General features: G+C 38.1%; 1 protein-coding gene across 1 annotated transcript; it reads right to left on the bottom strand.

Moving 5' to 3' along the window:
* Positions 1-460: 460 nt before the first annotated feature.
* On the bottom strand, positions 461-8,005 carry LOC132273888 (DNA mismatch repair protein MLH1-like). The gene is made up of 8 exons (XM_059774996.1): positions 7,487-8,005; positions 7,197-7,369; positions 6,747-6,819; positions 6,215-6,349; positions 5,888-6,098; positions 4,183-4,281; positions 972-1,026; positions 461-867 (listed from the first exon to the last, which is right to left on the bottom strand). The coding sequence occupies exons 2-6, from the start codon at positions 7,286-7,288 to the stop codon at positions 4,250-4,252; spliced, it is 543 nt and encodes a 180-aa protein (XP_059630979.1). The 5' UTR covers positions 7,289-7,369; positions 7,487-8,005; the 3' UTR covers positions 461-867; positions 972-1,026; positions 4,183-4,249.
* Positions 8,006-8,374: the final 369 nt, after the last annotated feature.

Below are 8,374 nucleotides of genomic sequence, written 5' to 3'. Positions count from 1 at the left end.
TCAGTCTATAACCAACCAAACTATCCTCCAGATATCCACCCAAAAACTTAAAAGAACTTTTTAGAAGTTGGCTACATCTTCCAATTACTCAACTTCTAAAACTCAATTGCAGAGAATTTTAATAATTAACTTGATTAGATAATAAAACATTATCTCCTTCATCTTCTGCTATAACAAAGAGGAATATATCATTATGATATCATGGGTTTTGCTCATTATATCTCTGGGTAGTGTCACTCTATTATGATCAACCAGTCTCGAGCCTGCACTATCTGGTGTATATTTATGGTATTTGTGTGCAATTGAATTAATAATCACAACAACATCACTGCAGTAGGAGGTTTCAATTATGAAATCATAATGTCAGAAGTCAAACAATTAAGGGTCACAGAACCATAATGATCATGGATCAAGGAGTCGCGGAGGATCATGAAGCTAGTGGACCTTGGGTGTCACGGCTCTCATCTGTGTTAAACTGGATTTGTGCATTCCATTGTTGATACCTTGATTTTAGTAGGTCTAATCCCGAAATAAACATAATAACGAGTAAAAATAATAACGATCCTTATTTATATTCCACATAGAGAAATACTGACTAAACAGTGACTCATTTTGCTCCACATGGTTTGCTAACTATCAATGCTTATGCAATTTTCACACCTATCTGTAACAGCGTATAGAAGTGTCTGTCTGAGTAATTGAAGTTATATGGATGAACATATAGAACGTATCTCACAGAGGTCAAGCTATAGTTTCTTTCAAGTTGACCAGGAGCCTTAGCTTGCAAGTAGGCATGTAACCTTCCAGCAGGATCTAGTGAATCAGTCTGTACCATCTTATTCACTGGAACCTTTTGCAATTTTGAACCTGTAAAGGACGAGGCAACAATATGGAACAAACAAATATACTTATTAGACATGCCAAGAGTTTAGTCCAGCCAACAGAAATAAAAAAGAAAAAATTCTGCATACCAGAAGGTGGACTAATGGTTGTAGGCACAAGACTGGATGGAGAGGGATCAAGGCTCTGCCTCATACATGAAACCAAAGATGTCCAAAATAAGGGAAACGTTTTGGAAGTACGTATTTCCCCAAAATGCAGAGCAAAGCAGAAACAGCACCAGCACAGGAAGTACGAATTCTTAATTTAGAGAAGGATAAAGATAGATAGACAGAAGTAGAGAAAGAGAGAGAGAAAGGAACTCAACAGATAATGCAGGTCAGAAGAACTTGCAGCTATTTTCCATTTTAAAGAAAAGAAAAAAAAGAAAAAAAAAAATAACAACAACAACAACAAAAACAAAAACTACTGTTTCCACACCTTATCTACGTTATAAGTGTCCCACGTTTGCAATTACATTGCTACTATTTAGATATATAAACGTCAAAGGTTAACCTATCTATTGAGATGGTATTAGGTTACTTTGCGATGTTAGGTTCAAATAATGACATGGTATCAGTAGAATGACTTGAAAAGTTGTTAAATGCCTCATTCATTGCCCTTATCCCTAAGAAGGGAGGCGCTTCTGACATTAAGGATTTAAGACCAATTAGCTTAGTGGGTTGTATTTACAAACTCGTGGCTAAGGTGCTTGCTCTAAGGATGAGGGAAGTAATGGATGGGATTATCTCGGATTCCCAGAATGCTTTTGTCGGAGGACGGCAAATTCTAGATTCAGTTTTTATTGCAGGCGAATGTGTGGATTCCAAATTGCGAAGTGGTGTTCTTGGAGTTTTATGCAAACTTGCTATTGAGAAAGCGTATGATGATGTGAATTGGAATTTCCTACTATATTTGTTACAAAGAATGGGGTTTAGAAGTAGATGGAGGAAATGAATTGAGACATATCTTTCGTCTGTCAAGTTCTCAGTTCTTATGAATAGATCTCCCGTTGGTTTTTTTGGGTGTACTCGGGGTTTAAGACAAGGAGACCCTTTGTCGTCTATCCTTTTTCTAATTGTTATGGAGGGCTTAAGCAGACCCATGCGAAGGGCAGAGGATCTTAGTCTTATTAAGGGCTTTAGGGTGAGAAGGTTTTTAGTCCATCAGGTGGAGATTTCTCATTTACTTATTGCGAACGATACCCTGGTTTTTTGTGATGTTGATGTGTCTCAACTTAGATATTTGAGGTGCATCATGGATTGTTTTCAGGCGGTTTCCGGGCTGAAGGTCAACGTAGCTAAGAGCGTGCTTATCCCGGTAGGGAATGTTCAGGATATTTCTTCTTTAGCTGCAGTCCTTGGGTGTAAGGTGAGTTCTTTTCCCATTAGTTATTTGGGTTTGCCCCTAGAGGTTTCTTCTATGAGAGCGGGGAGTTGGGATCTTATGATTGACAGGTATACGAAGAGATTGGCAGGATGGAAGAAGCAATACTTGTCTAAGAGGGGTAAAGTTACTCTTGTAAAGAGCACTTTATCGAGCCTTCCCATAAATTTTTTTATCTATGTTCCAAATTCCGGGCTCCATTGCTGATAGGATTGAAAAAATTCAAAAGGATTTCCTTTGGGGTGGAAGGGGAGAAGAGTTATCACCTTGTCAAATGGGAGTAAGTTTGCAAGCCTATGAAGTTGGGTGGTCTTGGCATCAGAAGATTGGTTCCTTTTAACCAAGCTCTCCTAGGAAAATGGTTGTGGAGATATGGGAGGGAAAGACATCATCCTTAGCGAAGGCTAGTCTCATGTCGGTTTGGAAAAAAGTTTGGCGGTTTGTCTACCCATCCGGTTTCTTTTGTGGGAGGAGTCGGGGTGTGGAAATTCATTCGGAAGGGATGGGATGTCTTCTCTCCTCATATCAGATTCAAAGTTTGTGACAGTAGATGTGTTCATTTCCGGGAAGATCTTTGGTGTGGTGGCCAGCCATTATCTCGTACATTTCCCAAACTATACAGTATTGCAGTTGATAGACATGCCTACGTAGCTGACTATTATCGGCTTGATAATAGTGGGATTATGTGGGACGTGCACTTTCGGCGTTCCTTTTAGGATTAGGAGTTGGACGAGGTATGTGTTCTTCTGGATCAGTTATATCGGCATGAAGGAGTTGGCAGAGGTAGTGACGATCTGACATGGATTCCCTCTTCCCATGGTCGTTTCGAAGTGTGATCTTTGTTCTTATGTCTTTCTAATTTTGATAGCCTTGACTTTTCGTGGAAGACCATTCGGCGTTCTGTGGCTCCAACTAGGGTGGCATTCTTTGTTTGGACCATTGTATGGGGTAAGATATTAACGATGGATAATTTGAGGAAGAGGGGGAATTGTTTTGTTAATTAGTGTTGCCTATGCAAGCAAGATGGTGAGTCAGTTGATCATATCCTCATGCACTGTGCCCCGTGGCGCACGACTGTTGGAATCTTATTCTTGGGCTGTTTGGCATGCGTTGGGTAATGCCACGTTCTTCTAAGGATTTGATTCATGCTTGGAGAGGATGTCATGTGAGAAGAGATGTATGCGATTACTGGAGAATTGTCCCACATTGAGTTTGGTGGTGCATCTGGAAGGAGAGAAATAGTAGAATGTTCGAAGGGAAGGAGTCTACGGCGATGCTGAAACTTTTCATTATTTGCTCTCTTTTCAATTATGTGAAGAGGAGTTCTTGCTCCTCTTCCAATGATTTAATTAGTTTTTTGGATTTTTTAGGGCCTTAGTCCCCGGTTCCACTTTTGTATAAGGGACACGTTTCTCTTTTGAACGCCTTTTTATTTATTTATTACTTAAGGAAAAAAAAAAAAAAAAAAAAAAAAATGGCTTGGTATCTGCATTCCATGATCAAGTGCAGTTATGGAATGTTAGCCTATCGAGCGACATAAGAGGGGTCATATTGGTTGGTAGGAATAAATCTAGTTTTCAGTAATTTATAGCTTAGGTTATTTTGGTGCTTTTGCACCATCATACAGCATTTTGTAATAAGATCATTGTAAACTAGAGTATGGAACATTTAGGTACAAAAAGAGATATAGAACGTAGAAACCAAAACTTGGAACACCAGAAAATCTAGCATGTCCTATGGAAGGAAACATGAATGACTTGTGCCCTCTCTCTGTTATTATACCCTCCTACATAAAGCTCATTAAGGTAATACAAGGGGCAGTAATCAAACTGTTTATTGAGTTTAAAGAACCAAAAAATTTCTTATCAAATGCTGAAAAGTATCTACTTGAGCTCATACACCAAGTTTGCAATATACCTGTTCCTGAAATGTCCTTGCATCATTGGAGTTTCTCAATTTTGATTCAACGGCAGACTGTATCTTTTCAATAATAACTTCCTGATTCAAAAGACTTACCTGCATATCCACATACAATGTTCTCATTCACACTCGAACTTAAATAGATAAAAAATTCCAGTACAAAACAATCAATAATAAAAAGAACAGCAGAGAATATTACTGGTTCTTTTGTCAAATACAGTTAGTTGGTATTTCATTTCAAGGTATACTCGATGAAGTAAAGCAATCTAGGCGACCTCTACCAAGTAGTACCCCTCGGTAACACATTGTCTACACAAATGCATAAGCAATAAAATTATTCTTATTTTACATGCATAAAACCTTCACATGTTCACACAGATAATTTAAAATAATAAGCTTCAAGCACGTCAGTCAAGGTTTTGTAGCCTCAGCCCAAGCCCAAACCAAGTATATAAATATTAGTCCAAGCCCACAACAAACTCGAACTAGGCTCAAGTTATAGATAATTGGTCCTGTTCCACTTAGAACTAAAGTCTTCTTCCAAAAAATTTGGGGTTAACCATATGACTTATGCTTCAGCATTCCACTCTATCCAGCTCCAACGTTTCAGTTGCTCTGAGCCACCATGTCCTTATCCTAGAAACACATTTATGGCATGGACATTTCACTCTTGCTTCATAGTGCCCTCATTGGTTGCAATAATGCATGGTAAAACCATCTTGATTCTAGGCCAATTGCTTTCACTTCACCATCAATTGGTTCTACTTCTATCTTTTTGTGATTGTATCCGAAACATTTGTTATCTTGCTACACGTCCATCTCAACACCCACATTTCATTTACACCAATCTTATTAACATGTTCCCTTTTTGATAAGACAACTTATGAACATCTTCCAAATTCCCTAAAATTTTACATCCTGAGCATTACTAGTCTTGATGGAGAACGAAATGTGACCCATAGAGACGGAGCCAGGATTTCATTTCAGGAGGGGTCGGCAATGTACTTGGTAAAAAGAAAAATAATAAATAAATAAAATAAAATAACAGAGTGATTGAATATGTTATAAAAGGATGGTGTGGTAATTAAATATTCAGCACATTGGTTTGATTTTGACCACATATCCATTCATGAGAGTTATAGAGTAATATTTACATAACAAACAAACAAAACATATTATCCATTCATGAGAGTTATAGAGTTTTTTTGGCAATGCATTTTTGCCCAAGAAGTATGACAGTGTATCGTGGCTTGTATTGGAGGGTCTATCCCGCCAGCTCCACCTTTGGTCAGTTGATTCAGTGGGGAGTCAATGCTTTTCAAAGATAAATCTCAGAAGAATCATATTTGTAGAATGGTGTTCACTAGTGCAGTTTGGGGCATTTGGAAGGCTAGGAACTTGGCACTTCATCAGAGATCAATATCTTTTGCTTCAGCTGCGGCAACAAAGGTAATTTGGGATTTTTTTATATTGCATGAATTTCGATTTCTGATTGGCATGGGATGTAATGCTTTTTATTTTGATGTCTTCTCTTATTTTCTTGTTCTATGTTTACTGGAAATGGAATTTTGTAAAGTGAGGGTAGGCCCTCACTTCTCCTCCTGTACTTTTTTGTTTTCTCTTTAATACAATTCCATTTAGGGGGAAAAAACAGACCACAAAATTAAAAATCTTATCCCAGTATAATATTGCTGATACATACCATTGATAAAAAGTACCATTGTTATCTTCTTCGCAGCATAATTAGAATTGGAGATGAAACCATCCATTTCAAATACTGAAGTAGATGGATCATCATCACAAACTTCTATTTTCATCAGATTGCGAGCAACTGACACCCCATAAACAGATCTGATCGCACCAAGCCTTGAGGACATGGCGACTGAGTGAACATCTGCTCTAGCAGCTCCATGCTGCATACAATGGAAGAGTAATATGAAGAAATATTTCTCATCAGGTTAAAGAAGTTAGGAGAGAAAGAAAAGTTTACGACATGATAAAGACGAGCATGAATGGTGAAAAGACAGACCTTTCTACAGGAGAAGCTAGCATTTATGTGATGAATGGCAAACCTGCTAAGGATATCTACAATTTTAGGATAATCATCAGCAGAGTTCTGAAATATTTTTCTCCGAGCAGTCATGTTATAAAACAAATTCTCAATCTGATAAAAAACGACAACATCCAAGACAAATAGATTAGAGCAAAAAAAATTTGTAAATTATACTTGTCTCATAAAACTTACAGTGTATCCTACAATTCAAATAACACAATGACCAATGAATTTCCCAAAGATATTTATAATTCTCATATTTTTGGGGGAAGTCATGAACTATTCCAAATAATTCTGCAATCATAATATATTAGTTTCCTTTCTCCGCAGCTTTGTTTTTCTCTTTCCTTATTGTTAAATTTATTGGGCGTCGTCGGTTTTCTCAGTCTCAAACTTCAGTACTTAACCCCCTACAATTGTTTTTCACATTTTCCTAACCCATCCACAATTATTCTAATGCAATGATTTTCTCATATTTGTTGAGAAAGGCAAAAGATCCAGTCCATACCATTATCTGAGTTCCCTTTACAGCAGCACATGCTTTTGGTTCATGCTCCATCACACCATCTCTGTATGATACCCTGAACAACACATTTCCACTTTCAGAAATATATAAATATGCATGCCAGAGACAATGCATGTGGCAAAATCATATGCAAAGAAAGGCCTAAAACAAAAGGCACACAAACAACAAAAAGAAAGAAAGAAAAATTACTATTTCCATAAAACAGAATTGAAGCCAAATGCAAGATAAATGACACAACAGATCCCTAAAAATATAGATACACAAAGTCACATCCAATATTTCTTTTTCCCCTTTCTTGGGAGAATTGTAACTTGTACGTAATATATGTAACCTTCATCCACAGTTATATTTGTATGTCACAACCAAAGTTATAAGAGTAAAAACAGCTTTATGTGAATCTTTAATCGAACAGGCGGGGCCCACAATTCATACCTATAACCATGCAATTGGCCTTTGGTAATGGTAGGGACGGTAACATGACCAACATAGGTCATGCTGGCCAACGCCTCTCCTCTGAACCCCATCGACTTAATCGACTGTAAATCTTCAAATGTAGACAACTTGGAAGTCGTATGCCTCTCGCAGAGTATCCGTTAATCCTCATACTAATCAAAACCAACAACAATAATCACTACGACAATAAATTCCAGAATCAATCTCTCTATATGTATATATGTATCTAGTGTAGTGAATTGGGAGAAGATGAGAGAGTAAGGGGTTACTCGCATTCCGTGGCCGTCGTCAGAGACTTGGATGAGTTTGAGGCCACCGTCCTTGACGGTGACGTTGATGGAGGTGGAGTGGGCATCGAGGCTGTTCTTGACGAGCTCTTTGACGGCGGAGACGGGCCGCTGGATGACCTCACCGGCGGCGATTCGGTTGACGACGGACTCGTCAAGTCGGTGGATTTTCTTGGATTTCCATTTGAGAATTATTTTTTTATTTTTTTATAACTTTCCAAATCAGAGTCGCACTCCTAAAAGAGTTAGGATTCTTTCATAAGCCTTTAGTACACGCATGCTGTTTAGTACCCAAGTGCTTCCAAATCCAAATCGAAATCCACTTTTATCCTATTCCTACTCAAATACTGTTCCTTCCATATATATATATATGATCTATGACCTACGAACTAAATATCAGTCTTTCTTCTATAATTAGCTACTGTCATCACCCTCTCTCTCTCTCTCGATCCACTAAGTAGTAACTAGTATTATCACACACCACCTGTCCCTCTTAGTTATCCCCTAATGGATGCAACAAAGTTGCAGGTTAAGAGTCTAGGTCTTATTAGCGGAAGGAATGATCAATCACTGCCTTCTATTCAACTATCTCTAGATTTTAAAGTGGAAAAAAAATATATCTCTTCGGATGGATCCTTCAAAACCAACACCAGACGAGACCTCATCGCACAAATCTCAAAGCAATTTCCAAGCGAAACCCTAACCTCCGATATGATATCCGAAATGATTTCTGGAATGAACGTACCATTCCCATTAGAGGGATTTCAATACAGACCATATCATGACCGCGAAACAGTGCATGAGCTTGACAAGCTCGACGATCTTGTCAGTACAGTCATGGATGATGCTCGTTGGACGGTCACTAAATTC

This window comes from Cornus florida, unplaced genomic scaffold (genome assembly GCF_030987335.1).
Source record: "Cornus florida cultivar Cherokee Brave unplaced genomic scaffold, ASM3098733v1 CherokeeBrave_3.0.0_Hap2_Chr09, whole genome shotgun sequence".
Taxonomy (NCBI): domain Eukaryota; kingdom Viridiplantae; phylum Streptophyta; class Magnoliopsida; order Cornales; family Cornaceae; genus Cornus; species Cornus florida.
Note: the sequence above shows the minus strand (reverse complement) of the source record. Positions and strands in the feature narration are given on the sequence as shown.